Source organism: Anopheles arabiensis, chromosome 2 (genome assembly GCF_016920715.1).
Source record: "Anopheles arabiensis isolate DONGOLA chromosome 2, AaraD3, whole genome shotgun sequence".
Taxonomy (NCBI): Eukaryota; Metazoa; Arthropoda; class Insecta; order Diptera; family Culicidae; genus Anopheles; species Anopheles arabiensis.
In genome coordinates, this window is record NC_053517.1 from 52,498,163 (window position 1) to 52,521,302 (window position 23,140).

At 45.9% G+C, this 23,140-nt stretch overlaps 4 protein-coding genes and 1 long non-coding RNA gene across 8 annotated transcripts; 2 read left to right on the forward strand and 3 right to left on the reverse strand.

Annotated features, from left to right (window-relative positions):
* LOC120897502 (protein slender lobes) lies at positions 1 to 6,022 on the forward strand. The gene is made up of 3 exons (XM_040302452.1): positions 1 to 228; positions 312 to 3,613; positions 3,700 to 6,022. Exons 1-3 carry the CDS (start codon positions 198 to 200, stop codon positions 5,779 to 5,781), a joined length of 5,415 nt encoding a protein of 1,804 aa, XP_040158386.1. The 5' UTR covers positions 1 to 197; the 3' UTR covers positions 5,782 to 6,022.
* A 1,146-nt stretch (positions 6,023 to 7,168) lies between these two features.
* On the reverse strand, positions 7,169 to 11,065 carry LOC120897503 (rRNA 2'-O-methyltransferase fibrillarin-like). Of its 2 annotated transcripts, none has more exons than XM_040302453.1 (3): positions 10,937 to 11,065; positions 9,972 to 10,420; positions 7,169 to 8,910 (listed from the first exon to the last, which is right to left on the reverse strand). In XM_040302453.1, exons 2-3 carry the CDS (start codon positions 10,384 to 10,386, stop codon positions 8,753 to 8,755), a joined length of 573 nt encoding a protein of 190 aa, XP_040158387.1. In that variant the 5' UTR covers positions 10,387 to 10,420; positions 10,937 to 11,065; the 3' UTR covers positions 7,169 to 8,752. The 2 variants fall into 2 exon arrangements, with proteins under 2 accessions (XP_040158387.1, XP_040158388.1); XM_040302454.1 differs by lacking the exon at positions 10,937 to 11,065 and adding an exon at positions 10,525 to 10,856.
* Positions 11,066 to 13,473: 2,408 nt separating this feature from the next.
* Positions 13,474 to 15,417, reverse strand: LOC120893816. The gene is made up of 3 exons (XR_005738154.1): positions 15,332 to 15,417; positions 14,939 to 15,133; positions 13,474 to 14,861 (listed from the first exon to the last, which is right to left on the reverse strand). It is a non-coding gene; the product is annotated as an uncharacterized LOC120893816 (long non-coding RNA).
* Positions 15,369 to 18,587, forward strand: LOC120893814 (probable ATP-dependent RNA helicase DDX43). Its single transcript, XM_040295928.1, has 3 exons — positions 15,369 to 15,534; positions 15,697 to 16,082; positions 16,185 to 18,587. Exons 2-3 carry the CDS (start codon positions 15,791 to 15,793, stop codon positions 18,038 to 18,040), a joined length of 2,148 nt encoding a protein of 715 aa, XP_040151862.1. The 5' UTR covers positions 15,369 to 15,534; positions 15,697 to 15,790; the 3' UTR covers positions 18,041 to 18,587.
* Positions 18,588 to 18,651: 64 nt separating this feature from the next.
* LOC120893815 (succinate--CoA ligase [GDP-forming] subunit beta, mitochondrial) lies at positions 18,652 to 21,003 on the reverse strand. 3 transcript variants are annotated; one of them, XM_040295929.1, is made up of 5 exons: positions 20,873 to 21,003; positions 20,278 to 20,444; positions 20,063 to 20,198; positions 19,879 to 19,978; positions 18,652 to 19,798 (listed from the first exon to the last, which is right to left on the reverse strand). In XM_040295929.1, exons 2-5 carry the CDS (start codon positions 20,338 to 20,340, stop codon positions 18,826 to 18,828), a joined length of 1,272 nt encoding a protein of 423 aa, XP_040151863.1. In that variant the 5' UTR covers positions 20,341 to 20,444; positions 20,873 to 21,003; the 3' UTR covers positions 18,652 to 18,825. The 3 variants fall into 3 exon arrangements, with proteins under 3 accessions (XP_040151863.1, XP_040151865.1, XP_040151864.1); XM_040295931.1 differs by having other exon boundaries at positions 20,278 to 20,439; positions 20,873 to 20,990; XM_040295930.1 differs by lacking the exon at positions 20,873 to 21,003 and adding an exon at positions 20,628 to 20,746.
* Between the last annotated feature and the right edge of the window lie 2,137 nt (positions 21,004 to 23,140).

Sequence of the window (23,140 nt, forward strand, 5' to 3'; positions counted from 1 at the left end):
CGACACCACAGCTGTCAAATTGCACCAGACAGCATATCGCAGCAGACAGCGAGCAGAACAAGCGTGGAAAAAACGTGGATTGCGGTGTAGGAAAACGATCATCGTGAAGAGTCCTAATTGTATCGTAAAATTTCGTTTGTGAAGTGAAAGATTCGTTAATTGGTTGTGCTGTAAGTGTGGAAAACAAACATTCAACCATGAATCAGGACGAGGAAGTTCCAACGAGAGGTAAGTGCGGGTTCCGTTCAAGTGCAAAGTCTTGCCGGCAGAGCAGGAAGCGCTGATGGTGGTGTTTTTTCCAATCTTTTCAGTGACTCGTGGTGCTCTTCGTCGGCGTTCGGTTGACCAGGAAGCTACCCCGCAGAAGCCGGCCGGTGCAGCCACCGGTGGTACGCCAAAGAAATCAGCCAGCACCACGAAGAAAGTTAATGCCTTGAATGCGATACAGGAGACCGAAGGCCGTCCGTCTACACCGACTGTGGGGCGCAATACGCGCCGTCGTATGTCGGAGACGTCAGATACCCCAACAATCTTGCCCAACAAGCTGGTGCAGTATCTGAAGGAAGCTGAAATCGGTGCCGAACCGGGTCGACGTTCGCGTAATACATCTCTCACGGAGGAGAACTTGAACGAGCTGAACGCTGCATATGAGGGAGGCAGCAGTGTGATGCCAACCCGTTCACGTACGCCAGCCCGCCTCCGGGCGTCGAACGAAGCTCTGACCTCAATGAACTCTCCACAACCGGCTGTACGTCGCTCCACTCGTCGCAACAGTGTCACCTCCGATGACGGTTCCGTACAGTCGCTTCCTGTCACTACCCCGAAGCTTACTTCCGGTTTGCGTGTGTTGAAGGATGACACCATCATCGAAGAGGACGCCAGTGATGATCGAGCTGAATCGGTATCATCGGAGGCATCGACGCGAACTACCCGACGCCAGTCGACAGTAGCGAAGAAATCAGCTTCACCCAGTCCTCGTAGAACTGCTGAGAGCCCTGTGAGTAGCGTGAAAACGGATGCAACACCACCTCGCGCAATGAAAACTCCGCGCGTATCATTGTCTCCACTAATGTTGCCCAAAGGGTCGCCACGTTCTAAAAACGTTTCCTTCTGTGACGACTCCAAACAGGATGACAGCCATAGTTCTTTCCCCAAAACGCCTACATCGGTGTCGAAGGAAGTTGTCATTGTCGTGAATGATTTACGCAACTCCGATCTCAAAGGATTGTCGCCGAAAGTGGACAGAGAAGTTAATTTGCCTGGGAAGTCGGAGCCAACTGGGGATCAAATGAAATCAAGTCCTAAGTCTCCGAAGAGCGTGAATTTAGTAGGCGACTCTGTCCCAGAGATGAAAGCGAACGATGAATCATGCAGCATTGCAGCCTCTCCCAAACCTGGAAAGGATACGATCGAGCAGCCTAACTCGACCAGCAAGGATAAAATGAATTCTTCATCAACTGTTCTGATTGATAATGGCACTGAGGCAATCGATAGCTCTAATAATGTCAGTGGAATTGAGTTATTGGACTCGTCTGTGGTGGAAATTTCAGACAGCATAATGGAAGCTAACACCAGTGTCAAAGATACCAGTAGTGTAGCGAACAAATCCACTTCGGAGGGAGAGAAACTTTCACAATCTTGGTCACAATCTGTTCGACGTTCCGCTACCAAGGGCATTGATGAATTCAGCGTCCGAAAGCAGGAAGAACAAGAGCGACTGGAAGAGGAGACAGAAAAGCTTCAAAAAGCACCACTGAAATCGCCTTTAAAGCCACGCTCGCCGGCAGCCAAGGCTGCATCAGCCGATGAAAGCATCGATGAAGACAACGATGATGAACTGGAAAACGAAGAAGAGGCGCAGGATAAAAATGAGTTGTTGGACGACGAGGCGGTAGAAATGGAGGGTTATGAGTCAGGCGATTCGTTGGCCAGCGATTTGAGACGCGAAATGGAGGAAAATGAAATTATGGACCAGGGTGAGGATCTGGGCAGTGAAGATACGGAAGAGAACGATGAACAGGAGGAGGACGAGGAAGACGGCAATGACTCGTGGATCGTTTCGTCTGGCGATGAGGCAGAACAACTGAACGAGGATGAACTGTTGAAGGATACGGAAGATGAAGATCTGCAAACGAAAAACGCTAGTTTGAAGGACGAGAAAAAAACGAAAACTCCCAAACGCCGACGAATTATAGAAATGGTTGATGATAGTGACGAGGACACGAAGGCTTCGGACGAGGAACGCAAGGAAACCGCCAAGTCTCCAAAGAACTTAAGTTCCAAACGTTCGTTAACACCAGTTGGAGGCAAAGAAAATAACACTCCCACCAAAAAATTAAATCTTTCTCAAATCAATGATGCTGTTCAAAACAAGAATCAGGATAAGCTTGTCAATAATACACCAGATAAAAATGATACCTCAATGGAATCCTCCACCGATGAGCAGCAAGTGGGTAATGGTAATGAGACCATGCTTCCAGCCACACCTGCTCATAAAACGCCCTCAAAGGATACAGGAGCTGCATTGCATTCAGCCACAAAATCATTATCTAATTCAAAGCACGGAAATGGCGAAAAGGAGGTAGCTGCAGAAGATGATGAAAACGATACCAGTGGGAATAGTGAGACAATGTTTCAGGATGCTGAGGATGGTGGGGAAACTGTGCAAAAAAGCGATGATGCGATGGAAAAAGATGTCTCCTTGTCTAAATCACCTACAAAGTCTGTCATTGCATCTCGCAAAAGTTTTCCGGCTGCTTCTATAACCACGAAGGACGTGATTGGCCGTAAAAGCCTCCCCGCGAATGGTCATATGCAAGCCGCCATCCAGTCTGAAACAGATGAAGGTGGTGAGTCCAGCCAGCCAGACGCGACTCAAAATGATGAAGTGGCAGAAGCAGAAGCTTTGGTGGAGAACGTTGAGGTTGAAAATGCGGAACATGATGATAAAACACAAGCTGAACCTGCGCCAGCCGAATTTACGATGGATCAACCTGCGGATGAAGCGCCAACAAAACCGGGAAGAAAATCTATGCCCGCCGTACCGCTGATTTCTGCACAATTTTATATCGGAGCATCGAAGAAACGGGCTACTATTGGTGGTGAGGATGCTCACGTCCAGACGTCAACACCGAAGTCAAATCAATCCCTTTCGGGCAAGGACAAAGGGAAGAAAACGCCAGTAGAAAAGAAGGCCACCACTGCGAACGGAGGATCGACAGTGTTAAATCCGTTTGCTCAGGCCAAGAATAAGGCACGATTGTCGTTGGATTCGGGAGCAGGACAACAGAAACCCGAGAAAAAGGATAAACTACGCCGGTCGCTGCCGTCACAGTTCGTGGAAGAGTCGATGGATGTTGATGAAGCACCGATGAATGAGAACGTTGCAGAAGAACCATCAAAACCAGACGACGATAAGGATATGATGGACGAAGTGGAGGTTGTGGAGAACCAAGAACCAGAGAACGGCAAACAACAGTCCAAGGCACCAAAACCAAAACGAAAGGCTCTTGAAGATTACGATCTTGCTAACATATTATCTCGCTGCAACGAGGTCATTCGTGAGGACAAAGAGCGTAAGAAGGAGGTTGCGTCCGCAATTCGCAAGAAAAAGGTAAGATAAAATGGCGTTTGTATTAGCATGACTGTTTTGTTTGTTTTTTCCGGTGACTAATTTCATAACAATTTTCATTCAAACAGGAAGAGAAAAAGCGTCTGCGCGAGTTGGAGAAGCAGGAAGAACTCGAGGCGTCCAAGGCTGCAGCTGCCGCTGCTGCTGCTGCTGCTGCTGGTTCCGGCGGTACAACAAACGGTGATGATGGTGGCTTAAACAGCAGTACAACCGGTAACGATTCCCTCAGCCAGGGTGGAGAGGGCTTAAAGAAGAAAAAGAAGAGAAAGCCTAAGGTAAAGAACTATCTGTTGGATGAGCTGGCTGAAACGAGAAAGGAACGGTTGGAGCAGGCGCTGCGTCACAAGCTGGAAGTAATCGAGCGCCGTAAGCAGCGTAAGAAGGAGCGCCAGCTTGAGCAACAGAAACAGTTGGACAAAGAAAATGGAAACGCAACGGGCGCAAGCGGCGGCATCGGAGCAAAGCTGGAAAAAATTAAAAAGAAACAAAAAGCTAAATCAAACCAGGAATCCAGTGACAAATCAAAGAATCCACCGGTACGCGTAGCTCTATCGGCGTTCGCGGTGTTTAATCAATTGCAGAATCATCCAGAACAGGTACAATCTTTGGAAGATAAAACACAAAAATCAGAAAAATCAGAGCTGATGGCACCAGCAGTAGAGAAGAAACAGCACAAGAAATCACCCAAGAAAGAGGAAGCTTCTGATCCACAACCAGAAGCTAAAGAAGCTGCCAAGACAGATAAGGCTGCTGTCGCTGATGAGAAAGCAAAGCAAGCAACTACCCTTAAAGACTCCGAACAAACTAAGAAGAAAAAGCGAACGGAACGTCAACTCGATGGATCCGATCCGTCTTTCTCCGATGAGAAAATATCAAGCACGGATGTCGTCGTAGCAGCTGTTACGAAGAAGGCGACGCCGGCAGTTCAAACTCAGTCCGAGTCGAGTGCTGTAAAGAGCGATAGCAAAATCAATCCTCTCCTATCAAAATCTGCCAGTGATGGATTGGTGCAGGAAGTCGAGAAGCTGACGAAAAAACAAAAACGCAAATTAGCAGCAATGGAAACGACACCAACAAATCCGCAAAAAGACGTTACGCCGGAGGGTGTCCCCGCCAAGGAGATGAAAGCGTCTAGCTTTGAAGAAGCTCAGACAAATTCTGTTGGTGCTAAGCGTAAGGAAAAGATGCGAAATCAAACGATGGTGGAGTCGGATACTGTTCCAAAGCAAAAGAAAAGCAAAAAACAATCTACTCAGAACGGACATGCAGAAGATCACAGTAGTAACTTGGCTGGCGCAAAGTCAGCATTTGCCATGCATGAGAACCACACAGATGGCCAAGAAGTGGTAGAGAAGAAAAAGAAAAAGGCGAAAAAACATCACGCAGTACAGCCAGAGATCGACACGGACCAAGATCATAGCACGGTTGAGCAATCGCGCAAAAAAACAGCTATCCTGGAGCGAGAATCCACCACGACAGCATCTGCCGTGCCGACTAAGAAGCGCAAGCGAGAGCAGACTGACAGTCCTGCTGCAACAGTCGCATCAACACCGCGTCCAGCGAAACACACAAAGTTGCGCGTTCTGCAGCGTATTGAAAGCGGTGGCTTCTTCGAAGAAAACGTGACACCCGACAAGATACGGCTGAAGCGTAACTTTGGCTTCCAGGAGCAGCAGGCTACACCAGCCAAGCAGCTTGGCTTCAGAGTCTCTTCCCTGCTGCCGACCGATCAGAATGAGCTGCGGGCTGTGGCGTCATCGTCCAAAACACATTCCAAGGACGGACGGATGAAGTCAAAGCTCGGAGGTTCTGTCCTATCTGGACCGCCGAGCCGTAGCCTTCCACTTCCGGTGTGGACCAGTTCGGGTGTATTCATCGAATCCTCCGTGGACGACAGCAACGGCAACACTGATGGAAAGCAGCGAAAGCAACAGCAAGGCTCCAATCACAAGACCGACACGGGGTATATCCAGTTAAAGGGTCCGGGAAAAGCAGATTTCCGTCTCAAAACACTGCGGCCAGGATCAGCGGCAGAAAAACCCCATCGCGTCGATTCATCCACTACCGAACAATCTGTGCTGAACTTCAAGCGTAAACAGCTTCTGGAGAAGACAGCACATCTGCGCGAAAAGAAGAGCAATCGCGTGTAGAAATCCTATGAGCGGCACACGATGATTGATCATTGCAACTTCTCTTCTAGCGGTTATGTATGTACATAGGGTTTTGTTTTTTTTTTCAATTTTTCTTCAATTATTCGCATTCACATTATCCTGTTTTATTCAACGCTCACGAAGAGCCGTAGAAATGATCATTGATAATATTGCCTTAAAAACGAATAAGGAACTAAACTATTGAAATAGATGTTAATAAAATTGCGATAAACTCCTGAGATCGTGTTGTTGTGTTAGAAAAGTTAATGAAAGAAGCTAGATGAAAGAACATCGATGTTACTTGCTCAGTATGTATGTAAGTTTTATATAGAGGATCAGACAGATAGTACCGTATTTTAGCGTGTGTAAGAACCCCCCGACAAATTAATAATTATAAACTCTTTTTACTATTAATTTTACCATGTTTAAAAGCAACGATATCAGTTTTTTCCAAGATACAAATTTGATTCACATCAGTTTTATTTTCGTTGCTTCTATTGCCAACGAATGGAAGGCCATCAGTTTGGCTGTATATTCTTTAGCAGCATTAGTTTTTGACCTCATGCAAATGAATTAGGAATTTGAATCACCAAATGAAAGAACCGATTGTTCGATTGTTTCCTCAGTTTCTTTTTTCTTTTTGCCTCTCCTTGCTTTTTCTAGTGTTTTCTTGGTGGATATCAAAGCACCAGACTATCTTTGTAAGTAATTTAATGTAATATCTCAGGTGTAATCGAAAAGCTACTACCCGCTACTACTACTTATAATGACCCGCTTTATTTGATGTTGGTCATTTTCGAGGTCGTTATACACGCTAAAATACTGCATTTTTGAATGATCATATCAACAGCCGTTTTCGGCAAAGACATACATAGTGGATACGTGAAGGTGAAAAACTTTGGCTGATCCATCCATTAATTGTCCAACAGTTTATAGCCGCGATACATCGATACATAGTTGCGGTTTATCTCGAAACATAAAACAAAGTTACAGAAATGTTGAATGAAGCGTTTAAATGGATGAAATTGGGAATTGAAATGGGCTATTCTGGATTCTGGAATGACCTTCTTGAAACGGGTGAGGCAGAATAAGCAGCATCTTAAACTGGGATACAGAAGACGCTGAAAGCAACGTGCTCCACATTCATTAGCCTTCACACCGTGCTCCCCTGTCGCTGTCGTATGCGATCGAGCCCACCGACTAGCGGAAGGAGACCTGCTGGATACTGGATCAACTCTACCCAGCGTTTTCTGTGAGCAGCAGTCAAGAAGCGAAGGAATCAGCGGGCCATTCGCGTAGCCATATTTCAAGCGAGGAGACGATTAAGATGGTCAATTGCAAAAACGAGGAAGAAAATAATTTCGGAAGCATGAACACAATAACGATGTTTGTCATTTCACACGGTTTATATATTTCTGCGTATGTTTCACATGCTTTTTCCGGCTAATCTTGTGTTTAATGCTACGCCGTTGCTGAGTGGAGAGCCGTAAACTGTTTCCTGCCTTTGATATACGCATACTGTGTTCTGCTGCTTTGTTTCACTACCTTATATTTCCGCCGAGTTTGGTCCGGATAGTACAATTTTCCGCTTCGATTGTTAGTTAAAGTATTTTACCCATTTCACATCCCCTCCCCTACACGCTTTCGTCATTCAACTCCATATACCACCGTTTAGCTGGTTTTACAGTACGATAAAAGCTAAACCCATTAAATTTGTCTGTTGTTCAGTATCTTTTCCTGCAGTTATAGCTTTAAAAGTGCATGTTTAACGGTATACGTACGTAATAATTAATCAGAGTGGAACGAATGGAAAACTTCGTTGAAGGAATATCAAACCCTAATTCTTCTGCGGAGGCCTCTGGAGAAACGAAATCATAAAAAAAGGAAAAGAGGCACTCGCCCTAAACACGCGTTAGATCGATTAGCACATTATTAAATTATACAAACAAAAAACGAATGGAATCAGTCTCGTCAAATGTACACGATAAAAGGATACCGACACGCGATTCGAGAGAAGAGCATCCGATAGCTAAAAAGAGCGGTAAATACAAACAACAGATTACTACTGTACAATCAGCATCATCCTGTCTGTTCTTCGTCGCATGCTGCGATGCACATATACCACACTTCTCTGTCTCTCTGTCTATGCATCGGAGTGCTGATGTGTATGTGTGTCAAATATGCACATACTCACACACAACCATGTACGCGCGTCATCTATCTACCTGCTTCTGCTCTTTCTCTCTTTCTCTCTCTCTGTTCGCTATCGGACACAAATAGAAATGCAATAGAACTCTCGTCTTTCGTTACAACAAACCGCGAAAGTGAGGTCTCTCCTGTCTGTACTCTAAAACTCTACTACCGGGGAGAGAGAAGGATGGATACTGTTCTGTTCTGCTGTAGCGATTTCTGTTTTACTTTGTTGCCGCCGTCCTGCTCTCTTCGCTGATTGGAATTCTGCGCGTCACACTGCCTCTCCCTTTCTCTGCTTCTAACGAGTAACGTGTTTAGCTTTCATGTTTTGCCGGTTGCTTTTTCTTACGTGGTAAAAACTGTCTCTCCTCTCAACACGAATTCACTTTGCCGTATTAGAAGAAAAATCTTGTACTTCAGCTTTCTTGCCGGGAGAACCCTTCGTTATCGGTGCTGGGGGATATTTATGATCATGACTGGATAGTTTTCTCTTTTGCATATTATCGCACGACTGGTTACTTTTCTGTGTTTTTACTGTTTCTCGTTTCTTTTTCCACACATCGTTTTGTATTGTGTTTATATATGTTAATATATATATGTAGGTATATATATATATATATATATGATTTTACGTACTGCAGCTCACTTTGCCCGTTTCTCTTCTCCTTTCCACAGCTGCTTCCATCGACCAACGCACATCGCACGTGTCTGTGTACGTGGGCTGATACCGCCGCCGCGCAGTTGACATCATTGAAACACCGTTTCCCCGAGTGCCACTTTAGAAGGGCATGGAAACACCGTCACGCCGCCGGTCGTCCTCGCGGTCCCGCCGGTCATCGTTAATGATGGTATTGATCATGTCCCGTGCACGATCAATGTTCAGCTGATCGCCCATCACCGACACATTATTGGCGCCGTTCTCGTTGCGAGCCTTGTCTGTTAAGAGTTGTTTGGTAAGCGGGGAGAGAGAGTCGGGTTTGTAAAGAGAAGCAACACACACACGCACAAAACCATCTCATAACGCGATTGTCTGCCGCGAAGTAACATCTTTAGAGCAAGAGGAGGAAGTAGGAACTGGCGAATGGATGGGAAGGGAGAAGAAAGGCACAAGGAAAGTTGGATAGGCTGACGGGTGGTTCGCGTATGTGTGCTGTTGCGCGCGTACGTCGAATGCAATCGATAGAGCCGACACACTGCGCAGCACGCACAACGCACCACACGCACACACCCATGGAAGAGAGGTATGGTTATTTTACTGATTCTTCATTCTCTATCTCTCTTGCTCCAGTTCCATACCTCTTGCCCACAGAGAGGGATAATAGGGCGATAGCGAAAAGAAGGGGGATATGCCTTCACACGGGCTTCGCTACTATACACATTCAATTTCCTGCAGCCTGCTTTTTTTTGTTTCAGCGCCGGTTACAAGCGATCAGCGTACACACAAAATGAAGAGTTCATATGACGACGTCACAGCTTGCCGTAACAGGATTGTTCTGCATATAGCAACGTTTCCCACGCAGACTACTAACATGTGAGCCATAACGGTGTACAATGTACGAACTAAACTATTCGTTCCAACAAGTACTGTAAACGTTCTGTTTGCCTTATTTTTTTTCCTCTGTCCGAGTACCGACACACTGTGTAGAGGATGCGCTTTTCGACCATTAGAAACCGGAATTCGTTTGCCAGCGCGTCTCGCGTTCCAACCAAGCAGTGCTATTATTTCAACAAAACCGAAACAACGCCTTCCCCGATACGGAAGGAAGGGAACGGAACGACGGTACGTGTGGGGGTTCGACTCGTTCCGTTTGCTGTCGAATTAACGCGCGCAGCATCCGGAGCGTGCGGGGTCCCGGGGAACCATTACTGAACAGGACAGAGCGCTGTACCACCAATAGCATCATCGTGCTGCTGCAGCCTTTTTGCCAGAGTTCTCACACATCATCCTTCTTTTCTCTACGTTACATCTTCTACTAAAGCAATCAATACACGCTTACCAATCTGCACCGACACACGGCAACGGTCCTGAATCTCACGGATCTTGTTACCGCCACGACCGATTATGAACTTAACCTTGTCGGCTTCGACCTCGAACACTTCGGTCTTGGCGGTAGCCGGGTCAATCCTCGGCGGTCCTCGGCTGCCGCCGCCACCACCGCCTCCGCCGCCGTTTCCACGGTAGCCACCGCCGCCGCCGCCTCCACGATAGCCGCCATCATCGTCACGGCGACCTCCGTAGCCGCCCGAGCGGTAGCCTCCACCGCCACCGCCATTACGGTCGTATCCGCCGCGGTCGCTACGGTAGTCCCGACGTTCCCGGTCGTAGCTGTAGCTATCGCCGCCGCCGCCTCCGCCACCACCACCACCGCCATAGCCGCGGTCGGAATCGTCACGTTCTCTCCAGTCTGGCATGTTTGAATTGGTTTTTTTGCTTTAAATTTCCGTACTGCAGGGGATAAATGCAATTTTAAAATAAAACACAAAATTAATTCGCTAATATGCACTTCTTTCCATCGCAAGACAACTGGCTTGACTCATTGGTAAACGTACAATTCAATACAGTTATCGAATACCAACAGCGACTTGATTTGGTTCAAATTGGAAAAACTACCAATATGCTGTTCGGACCGAAAACAAAATGGTGCCCAGGCGCGTGGAGACAAGAAAAGAGTAAGTTTTTCACACGCGCAGTTAGCGCTGGCAGCGCCGCTACTCGGATGTTGAGAGTAACAACCGAAGCTTGCCCTCTCTACACGGTGCCAAACGCACACACACATACAACGAATTTAACTTCTAATCCACACGGCGGCAGTGAGTCGCAATTGGCCATGTTTCTGTTAACTCAACGTTCACAACTGCTAATCGTACCAAAAACAACCATCTAATCGCTTAACAAATAATTTTTTGCTTCTAGAGCCACATTTGCCTGCTAATTACACAGAAACAAAAAATGGTACAGTACCTGTAACGCCGCAGCTTAGCTTCCACACACAACCTTTTCTACGGACCTACAAAACGGAAATGGCGAAAATGAGCTGTTTCACGGAGTTCCCGGATAATCGAACCGCAGGGATAATTTGACGGGCGCCACTGACAACTGAATTTAGCTTCGTTAAAATTCACAAGGTGTATATACATACGCATTTAAAGTTCTTCGTTTTACCCGTTTTATCCGTCAACGGTGGATGGAGTTTTCTTGGTAATTGGTGAAGAATTTTAGAATTAAAACATAATTAACACATTCACATTCCAAGGCACTTCCGATGCTGATGTGCTGTTCGATAACTGTCAGAGCGCAGCCAACAAATGTTTAAGAACATGATGAATATTGTTGGACTGTAGTCTTTATACGTTTTCATGTTGTGTGCTTTGCATTCAGAGTGGAATATGCAAACGCTCCTTACGAATCAGATATCCGGACGGTGACGAAGACTCGTTGGATGTGTGCAGCATGAAGGATTCAATTCCCACTTCAATTGAAGGCTGGTAAGGCCGCGAGCACGACATCATCGATCGAGAGCAGGAACAAAAAGAAGAAACGAAGCAGTTCATATTGTTGTAGCGCATGTACATTCTACAGTAGAACGTCGATTATCCGGGGACGGATTAACCGGCGGGCGGCTTAACCGTGCGCATAAATCTGCCAGCTGATCATACATACGGCGAAAGTTTGCAGCGATAATCAATTGGATAACCAGTTTCTTGTGCAGCTCGGTAGTGTCTAGGGGTATTTTCGAAATTCATTTTTGTTCATGAACAGTTGTTAAACCTACAGTCATTGATTAAAATAATATTCTACTAACGATTAATCGATTGATTCTAGGTGAATTAATAATAAAACTAGTGAATTTGATATGTTTTATATGCGTTTGACATTTCTTGGACCATTATCCGTGCAAATCGATTAACCGGCAACTGTCCGGTCCCGAGCTGCCCGGATAATCGACGCTCTACTGTACGTACATGCGTTTTTTTATCTTAGCTTAAAATGATTATTCTGTAATCTCAATAATTATTTTCGCAATTGACTGCTCCATTATTTCGACGGCTTGAAGTCTAATGCAACGATTGAGTAAGAAATCTAATGCAAATGATTTTTGAAATAATACCATTTGAATACATTTACAGCTCACTAGTACTGGTCGAATGTACAGGAATAATTAACAGCGAAGATTGTTGTATTTTTTTGTCTTTTAAATCACACATTACATGTACCTTTTTAGCTATCTCTAAGGCGTGATGACTGCAATAAGCACATAAGTTGTAAACCAAATCGTTTGGACCCCAAAAAATAAACGAAGAAAAAAAACATGTCCATGTAGACCATATGGAAAATGGCGCGCTTGTTTAAACAGAAATGATCATCAGTATTCTAATGATAGCATTTATGTCGTCATTTAGAATACATCGCAACGGCGTCCAGTGCGGGATCACACTGTTGCACGCCACAAATGCCCGCGCCCGCGCCCGCGGGAGCTGATTGCTGCTGCCAGTGGGGCCAGCAGATTATGGATCTTTGTTTAATTTCATACCCCCCCGATCTGATAAAAAGCGACTTGACGGCAGTCTGGAGTCTTGTTGTTAGGTTAAACAGTAACAGTTTGTTTTACGAGCTCTCCCGCGAGTACTGGGAGGTTTGTTTCCCGGTGCAACCGTTGAGTGAAGATTTACAGCTCACCTTATCCACCGGGTGGGACGAATGATGGCAGGGTGGAAGGCAAGAGGAGGTGCAGAATTTCTATCATGGTACCGCGGTGATATAAAGAGATGAAATCAGCAAAACTGCCGAGATTCCGCCCCGATTTGACAGGAAGAAAGTCAGCCATTCGCTCTTTAATCTTAGACACTGTAAGTTAGTTTGGCAAGATGACCCCAAATATGGACGAAGCGATAGAAAAGCTCCCTGGTAAGCGGTTTGGTTGTTAGATTTTGAACGAGAATGGTCGGTACATTTGCAGTTTTTTTTGTCCCATTGTTCTACCAGAACCTAAAGATGTCACATACCAGCGTCCCGTAAAGCTAGACGACGCTCTCTTGATGACCAGTGAGTATTTTAATGCGGTAGTTGCGTGAAAAATCTTGATTCCAGCATCGCTTTTCTGTCTCCTGTTCGGTTACAGAATTCGGCATCTATAATCTGTGCTTGATTACGATTTCTGGTACTATCCTGGCGGCAGTGCTGCTGGAAACGTTGGGCATCAGTTATGTACTGCCTGTTGCAGAATGTGATTTGATGTTGACTACCAAAGAAAAGGGTATCTTAAGTGCAATTTCGTTTGCTGGCATTATCAGCAGCTCTCACCTATGGGGCTTCTTGGCCGATACCAGAGGGAGAAGAACCGTTATACTGCCGACACTGTTTCTTGCATTTGCGTCTACCGTCCTGTCCAGCTTTACGACCAATTTTTGGTTAATCACGATTACGCGCTTCTTTACAGGATTTTTGTGAGTATCAAAATCAGTGCAAAGAAGTAATATTTCAGCAACAATTAAGAATTAACGGTTAACAATTTTTACAGCATTTCCGGCTCATCGGCAACGATCTACGCCTACCTTGGAGAGTTTCACGCGAAATCCAACAGCTCCCGTGCCATAATGGGAGCGTCTTTTGTGTTCGGCGTAGGCTGCATTCTGCTGCCTCTGATCGCATGGTCTGTTATTAATCAGGAGTGGGAATATACCCTTCCCCTGCTCAATATTGTCTATAGGCCATGGCGCCTGTTTATCGTGGTGTGCGGATTGCCCAGTCTCGTCTGTGGGCTAGCATTGCTTTACTTTCCCGAGAGTCCAAAGTTTTTGTTCTCCCGAGGGTATGAACAGGAGACAATCATGATTATGCACAAAATGTACCGATGGAACACTGGCGGTAAGGGTCCCAAACTGGCGCTTACTTCGCTGCTACAGGAGACTGAAGCGCAGCAAACCAAAATTCGCCGCGAAGAATCAGCCAACAATAAAAGTGTTCTACGGCTGCTAAAACAAATGTGGCAGCAAACGGCACCGTTGTTTATGGGCCAGTACTTGAAGCGAACCACCATCATTTGTGTGCTACAGTTTGGCATTTATCTGACATCGAACGGAATGTACATGTTCTTTCCGGACATTTTGAACCGCATCGCCGAACTGGAGGATCAGGGTGTCGGCCGCACGACTATTTGTCAGGCGGTCTACGCTACACAGGTCGATATAAGCCAGCTACAGCAGCATGACGTTAATGCGACAGCACTGCCCGAAGTGTGCCATCAAAAGCTGGATATTTCCGCCTATGAGCATTCGTTCGTGCTGGAAACTATTTACGCGCTAGGCTTTGCCGTAATAGGACTTATTATCAATGCGGTTGGCAAGCTTCCGATCTTGGTGTTCATATTTGGTGTTTGCGGCATTAGCGGGATACTCATCGTGTTCATAGATCTACCATTGCTTGCCATCTGGTTCTATGTAATCCTGCTAACTTGTGGGTTCTGCATCAGCGTAGTCAATGCATGCACGGTAGACCTTTTCCCGACTAACTTGCGGTAAGCGATCGCGAACAGCTCAATGCTCTTTGTCATGTGAAGCACACTCAATTGTTTCTTTTTCTTTTACAGTGCCATGGCGGTGTGCATTTCGCTAATGTTTGGAAGATTGGGAAGTGTCGTTGGTGCGAATATTGTCGGGTTTCTGCTGGATTCACAGTGCGAGCTAACGTTCTGGATATCGGGCATTTCACTGATAGGTTGCGGAGTGCTGTCCTTTTTCATTCCCAACATTTACAAACGAAATGCATTGGAAGATAGAATCAGTATTTCATCACGATAAACATCCAGTGAAGTCAGTGTCCGGGATGGAAACATCATAGTAATTCACTATTGTAATAGCTTTTAAGCTTAAACCTGATTCACCATAGACTGAAATATACCAATCGTTTTGTAGAGCAAAAGAATGTCCGCATAGATTGGAATGAGTGGCGTTTCATACTACTTACCAACAATTTAGACATAACATTTTAAAGTAACTAGTTGACAAACAGAAGAGTCCGTATAGAGGTAGTAACTCCGGATAAGTAAGCAAGATAACTAAAACTGTTGTGTATATGCTCAAACGAACCGAGCGAATTCTTCGTGGATTGCATCGATTTTGACATTGAATCGATGGTTGCTTTGCACCTTGACATGGACCCCTAATCAGCGCAGCCATAATAATGGAACATTGCCGGAATAGATTCGTAAAGAAAAAAATACAATTTTAATTTGCCATACATATTTCAAGTGTTCTCAAGTCAAGATTCAAGTCTATTTTATTTCTATTTCGCTTGCACACTTGGTGATCAATTCTAGTGGAATGAACAAAAGATTAAATCAATGCAACTAAAATTTACAGTGTACGTTTCCTCCGAATTGTGTTGTTTATCAACTGTCATTCTTTCCGCCTTGCATGTTGCCGGTTCTCTCGTCTGTACGTTCTACCTAAACGCATTGCCTACCGTGAGTTGAAAGGTGCAAGGTTGCATTTTTATATATCGGTGTGAAAAGTAGACGAACGTAATCCAATATAACAAAAAATCACCGCAAAGCGTAAATTGTAAGTCATTCCATTTCTTCCCCAAACATATCCCCATACATATCTTTACTCAAATAGCCATTACAGCTATTGTTGTGATGTATTTGCGTGATGCGTACATCGCTACATCGCTGAAGTGTGTATGCTATTGTTTAGTGACGGCCATTTATTCCATTTCCATAGGACAGACAGTTAGTGCTGCAGTCAGCGAATTTGACGCTGAACGGCTTGTCATCGAAAAAAAAAAACAAAAAACCGTCAGGGGAAGGACCGCATCATGTGGGACGACGAATGTTGGGACGACGATGCATCTCAGGCACGATCTGCGACTACGGTAGCTGCGGTATCACAACAGTACCAACGTGAACCAGATGCACCACCACCATCGAAGTCGTACGAGCCTGAGAAGAGATCGTATCAACGTGAAAGACGTACTCGAGAGCATACAGTGTCTCATGGTGACAGTATTCGGATAGAGGTACGCGGAAACGTTGTACCGCGAATCATTGGAAAACAAGGCGCCACCATACGGGACTTACGCTCCCGGACCAACGCACGCATCGATGTTGGTAAGACAAGCGGCCATTCATCTAGATTGGACTAATCAACGCTTTTGCTGCAAACTTTCTTCTTAACGTTCGTGATGTTTATTGTTCTTGGCTCTTCCGCAGATCACGATCGGAGCTCGAGCGATATGGGAACGGTCACCATATCCGGGGATCCGGAAAGTGTCGAAGCAGCTCGAAAGGCCGTGTACGAGATTATGAATTCATCAGACTCGTCGCGTCCTCCGAGATCGGGATACAGTGGCGGTTCGTCTAACGATCGTCGTGATCGACGTGATGATCGTGGCAATCGTTACGAAGACTCGGATAGAGGAGGTTGGTCAAGGTCCGGTGAAAGTTCGTACGGTGGTCGTGGCGGTGGTGGACGAGATCGAGATCGTCCAGGTAGAAATTACAACGACTTCTACGGATCTAGCGATCGGTCGGGAAACGCTGGTGGTGGTGGTGGTAGTCAGAGCCGATATTCGTCTCATTCTCATGCAGATGCGTATGCTACAAGCGACGAAATAATCGACTGGGCGTCGCTGAATAAAGAAGCCGACGAGGCATTCAAGGAACGGTGGGCAAAGTGTCCTCCGCTCGTGAAAATGTTCTATAACGAGCGCGAAGAGGTGGCAAACATGAGACCGGAGCAAGTAGCAGCGTTCCGAGAGGCGAACAACAATATCGTGGTAGAGCGTACCTTCAAGGACGAGAAGGATAATGAACGGAAGCCGATACCGAATCCAGTCAGCGAATTCCATCAGGCGTTCGGAGAATATCCAGACCTCATGGAGGAGCTTCGCAAGCAGAAGTTTACCACTCCGACCCCAATTCAAGCACAAGCGTGGCCTATACTGCTGCGCGGCGAAGATCTGATCGGTATCGCACAGACCGGTACGGGTAAAACGCTGGCCTTCCTGCTTCCCGCGCTCATTCACATCGAGGGGCAACCGATCCCTCGGGGTGAGCGGGGCGGACCGAACGTGCTCGTGCTGGCACCGACCCGCGAGCTCGCCTTGCAGATTGAGAAGGAGGTAGCAAAGTATCAATTCCGTGGCATAAAGGCCGTCTGCCTGTACGGTGGCGGTGATCGCCGGGCGCAAATCAACGTCGTCCGAAAGGGGGTCGAAATTTTGATTGCCACACCGGGTCGTTTGAACGATCTTGTGCAGGAAGGCGTGGTGGATGTGTCGACCATCACGTACCTCATACTGGACGAAGCGGATCGTATGCTGGACATGGGCTTCGAGCCGCAGATCCGCAAAGTGCTGCTGGACGTGCGTCCCGACCGTCAAACGGTGATGACCAGCGCCACCTGGCCCGATGGCGTCCGCCGGCTGGCTCAGAGCTACATGCACGATCCAATCCAGGTGTACATCGGAACGCTAGATCTGGCCGCCACGCACACCGTAACGCAGGTGATCGAGGTGATGGATGAGGAGGATAAGTTCCAACGCATTAACGAGTTTGTCCGAGACATGCAGCCAACGGATAAGGTGATCATTTTCTGCGGTAAGAAAACGCGTGCCGACGATCTGTCGTCCGAGTTTATCCTGAGCAACATCTCGTGCCAAGCGATTCACGGCAACCGTGAACAGAGTGACCGCGAACAAGCACTGGAGGACATTAAGAATGGTACGGTGAAGATACTCATCGCTACCGACGTGGCGTCCCGGGGGCTTGACATCGAGGACATTACGCACGTGGTGAATTATGATTTTCCACGCAATATCGAAGAGTACGTCCATCGTGTGGGCCGTACGGGGCGTGCTGGACGGACCGGCATTTCGTTAAGCTTCATGACGCGCTCCGACTGGGGTGTGGCTGGTGAGCTGATCAAAATTCTGAAGGAAGCAGACCAAGAGGTACCGGACGAGGTGCGCGATATGGCGCGCCGGTTTGAGGCTCGCAAGGAGCGCGATGGCGGTGGCGGTCGTGGCGGAAGGGGACGCGGATTCGGTGGAAATCGCCGATGGTAGACGACCGTTTTTTTTAATGCTTAAGTTACCCACCGACGTAAGTTTCCGCTTACATTTACTTGTGGTCACTCGTGGAGCGTAATCTTCTTTAACCAAGCACTCCCAAGAGAACTGCCTGTTGCTGCTCATCTCTGCGCACAACGTGACTACATGTTCTACTTCTTACTCGTATTTTTTCCAAGATTCCTTTCATAATGTGCGAAGCACTTAGTGTGTAGGGGAAAGGACATAGGGTCTACTTTATTACCATCTGTTTCCTTCCAATGCAGAATGTGATTCAAGAAGACTATAAAATATATCGACGGAAATACCTTACCTTAGAGGGTAAACTTAAAAAAATGGACTCAGTTAGCCAGCTGCTGCATCGTAACGGATTGTAAACGTAGCAAATGAATTCGAATATTATTTAAGTGTAAGTGCCTTCGACGTCATGGATGATCGATGTAAAGGGATTAATTGTGAGTGCTTCATGGCGTCTCATATGAACTGCTGATCCTTGTGATTATAATGAATTTGAGTTACTGAAATAAAACTACGTAGCAAAATGCGCTAGCCTCTTGGATGCTGGTCCGGTGTTTTTGTCAGCCTACCACCTAGAAGAAGAAACCTTCATTTTGGTAAAAAAGACTTTATTTAAACTAGAAAAATGCAACACATGTGTAATATTTCAAAAGCACCACTTTCCCTTTGCAAAGCAGAGCACAATATTCCTACAGCGCCAAAGTAAAGGCCCTTCCGGAAGACTGGTCAGGTTTTCGCTTCGCTTTGGTTCACTCCAAACCAGCTCAAACCGTTCTGATCGACTGTACCGCTTTCTTTGCTGCCTCGTCGAGATCGTGCGCGGACTCAATTTTTAGTCCGGACTGCTCCAGAATCTTTTTGGCCGCCTGCACGTTCGTTCCCTCTAGACGCACTATCAGCGGCACTTGCAGGTTCATCGTTTTCGTAGCATTCACGATACCGTTGGCGATCGTGGCACAATTGACGATTCCTCCGAACACGTTCACCAGAATGGCTTTCACATTCGTGTCCGAGGTAAGTATTTGGAACGCCTTCAGCACCTGATCCTCCTTGACGTTGCCCCCGACATCGAGGAAGTTGGCCGGACTGCCGCCGTTCAGCTTGATTATGTCCATGGTTGCCATCGCCAGGCCGGCTCCGTTCACGAGACAGCCAATGTTGCCCTCCATCGCAATGTAGTTCAGGTTGTACTTGGACGCTTCGACCTCCTTCGGATCGGTGTCTTCGTGTACTTCCATCGCAAAAATGTCCTTCTGCCGGAACTGTGCGTTGTCGTCGAAGTTTAGCTTCGCGTCGACCGAAATAACTCGCCCGTCGTCCGTCTCGGCGAGTGGATTAATTTCAATCTGCACCGCGTCTACCTTGGTGAACAGTCCGTACAGTTTCGTTATTTCGTCTGCCGCTTTGTCGACGAGAGGACCTTTGAATTCGAGAAATCTGGCAACATCGATCGCTTGCTCGCGCGAGATACCGCTGGTAATGTCAATCGGGATGGTTTTGATACGGTTGGGCGTTTCTTCGGCTACCGCCTCAATGTCCATACCACCGTCCGGCGAAGCGATCAAAACCGGACCATTGTGCTCACGATCCATTACGATCGAAAGGTACGTTTCGCGCACGATATTGATGCTATCCGCCACCATCACCTTCTTCACGAGGATGCCATCCTTTGGCGTTTGCTTTGTGATGAGTTTGTGGCCGACCATTTTCTCCACCAACGGGATAACTTCCGCGCGGCTGGTCGGGTAATAATGCAACAACGCTTTGTAAATTACACTTGAACGAATGCATCAAGATAGTCCAAGTAATGTACTTACTTCTTCGTGATGTGCACGCCACCCTTGAATCCATTATCGAAGTGACCTTTGCCACGGCCACCCGCTAAGATTTGTGCTTTTACGACGTACTCGTTTACATCTAAGGCGAGCGAGAAAATTACAACAACAAATTACATTACGAGCAAGTGGAAAACGGCACTGCATTAGAATGTTTGCTACTTACCGAAATCTTTCAACACATCCGCATCCTTTTTGCCCTCAAGGATACGGAAGTTTTGTATGGCCACTCCACTCTCTTCCAGCAGCTTCTTGCTTTGATACTCCAGCAAGTTTAAGTTTCGCTGCGGAACGCGGAAACACTGCAAGCGGTATGGTAGAACGATAGAAACATCATTCAAGGCGGTAATAAATATTAGACCAAAGAAGCTTTTTACTTGCCGTCTGAATGGTGGGTTTTGCTAGATGCTTGCAAAATTTGGACAGGGAAGCTAATGCAGCCATATTGGTATAGAACCGTCGTGTGCTCGTTTCGGTGTTTCTTATCGCGCTGTCGAGACGAACTACCAACGATCTGGGCCAGCAGGACGGTTGGGCTCTGGACTGGACTGTATGGAACGTACGCCGTGTATGTGTGTGTGATAATCAAAATAAGCGATTAGATTGTAGCTCTTAGCAAAATGCGGTGTGGGTGATGGATGGTTGAGATAGCTCTGCTCTCTAGCACGTATGTATGCAAATTAAACGACTATAAAAGCTTAAGAACCAGCGAAATAAAAAAAATACTGTACACGAAACGGCTGGGTGGACATTACAAATAATTGCAACCGATTTGCGAACAATCGTGAACACAATTCGCAGTTCATACACTATTTCCCTGTTAGCAGACTATTACGACATCACAACAGTTGCCGGCAGCACATGCGGTTTTGAAGAGCCGGTCACGCTGCCAGCAAAAGGATGGTCGCCACAGTCCAACTCTGTTTTTTATCGTACAAGCTGTGTGCTGCAGTCCATTAATAAACACTCACAGTACCTGTGATAAATGATTGCTGCCGGAAGAATTCACGTAAAACACTACTCCCACAGTGATTCTAACATGAAATTGTGAGAAATAGAACGATTATTGCTGTTGGAATGTTTTGGTTGAATGCAGGAAAAGGTTGGCTCATATGATTCGTATGAAGCACAAGATGTGTACAACCAGCCGATGTATCTGTTTCGTTCTGTTCGTATTAAATGCATTTAATAATCAATTCATTGCACAGCTGCAAAAAGCATACAATTTGCTGCAAATAGTTGATGTTTTTTTCAAACTATCGTGATAATGTAATATCTTTTCAATACAACTCAATTTCAAGAAGCATATTAATTGCACCTTTTGTATAGCAACCTTGCAGTAACCGTTTGAAATGTCAATTTTGCCTGTTCGTAAACAGATGTGTTTACAGTGATGCAAACACTACACTGTACCCATTTCTAATGTGGTGATCAGTTTGAGCGGGTTATTTTTACAACTAGCCTTCAATTTAATACCATTTTGCTCGTTTATTTTCACCTATTTATTTCTTTTATTGCTACTACCACACCGCATGGAGCTCTCGTCAGTTTTCGTTTCCTCCCTTCATGGGAATGTTTGATGAACGTATTCCTACCTTTTTTCCAGGATACGAATGGATCTAGCGGGTCTTATTCGTTGAATATTTCTTTAATTAGGATATTTAGTTTACAACCGGTCAATAAACAAATGTAGTTGAACGCTTTTTAGTTGGCATGCTTTTTAGTTGAACGCTCCATAGTTGGCTTGGACAATTCAATTGAAAAGCATGCGTTTGTATGGAAAAACAAGTTTTTGAAAAATTAAAAAAAATCTCAGGCCTTCCGAGAAAAATTTTAGAAATTTTTTGTATGAAAAAACGTGCCAACTAAAAATATTCAATAGTTGGCAGGGAATCGAAGTTCAAACAGTGAGTTCGGACTGTATAGTCAACGAAAGACGATGTCCTGATGGGAAGCGATCTATATTTCCGGCAATGTATGAGTAGTCCCGTTTTGTTTTTATCATATTTAGTGAACCGATATAACCCTTATGCGCTCATAGCCTACTGCAACGGACGCTTCCAAGCCCACTTGCACGCGTTGGATTGCCCCTAGCACGCTTCTTCCGTCTAGTGGGGGGTACTCGGAATCGGACCTACCCGGAATAGATTCCGGAGTTGACTCCGAAGTCGATTCCTGAGTTGACTCCGGAGCGAAATCAGTCCGGGAATCTCCATGAGAACGGATCTTTTACAAGTTAATTTTGATTTTTTGTGGTTATCAATACGTAGTATGATTGGACCCAAACGCCTATTTTTTAGGCGATGCCGAAACTGACTCCGTTTGGAAGCCGATTCTAATTTAGGAGCCAATTCCGATTTGAGAGCCGATTTCGATTCCGGAACCGATTTCGCAACCGATTCCGATTCCGGAGTCGATTCCGGAACCGATTCCGGAATCAATTCTGGAGCCGATTCCGGAATCGATTCCGGAAACTGATTCCGAACCTACTATCCGGAATCGATTCCAGAAAACTGCGGAGCTAACCGGAATCGATTCCGACAAAAACTTCATTTTTCCCATCACTACTTCCGTCTGCTATACGATCGTTAAGGAATTAGGGAATGCACCATGTTTAAGGGTTCCAAACGGTTCTTAATTAAAACCAATCCTATCATTCATTCCATGTTAGCATACAAATTCAATTAATCTTTGAACATTGACAAATTTCGTATCTTTAAGAACAAGTAAGTGAAATAGTGAGTCTAACGGTAATTGGCTTCAAACCACGTGCCGCCATTCGTAATAAACTATAGTAAAAAACAGAACATTTAACGTGTTTTTCCACAAACGAATTCTCTCAAATAGGATTTACTGCATCTTCCACCACTTGAAGTAAAGCGTGTACGGATGATAAAAATGATTAATTGAAATAGGTGAAGCAAACTAATAATAAGTAATATCGTGTAATTAGTCATTGCATCAACAATGTCTAACCGGACTGGGGGAGGAGATGCTTCCAGTGTACGATAGTGTTTCTATTCGCACACACAGTGACGGTTCCATTATCGATTACACTGGGGTGCACTGATAAGATACGGAGACGTTTATGCCTCCAAGCATTACCTTCCGACGTTTGCTGCTATTGTGTAGCGCTTTGTTCTGAGTGGCTCGGCAAATAGCTGCTGACCAGCCGCGGTGGTGACTAAGCATCGGGTATGGGGCGTAAGCATTTTCCATGGGACTTCAAATTTCGACCATGAAC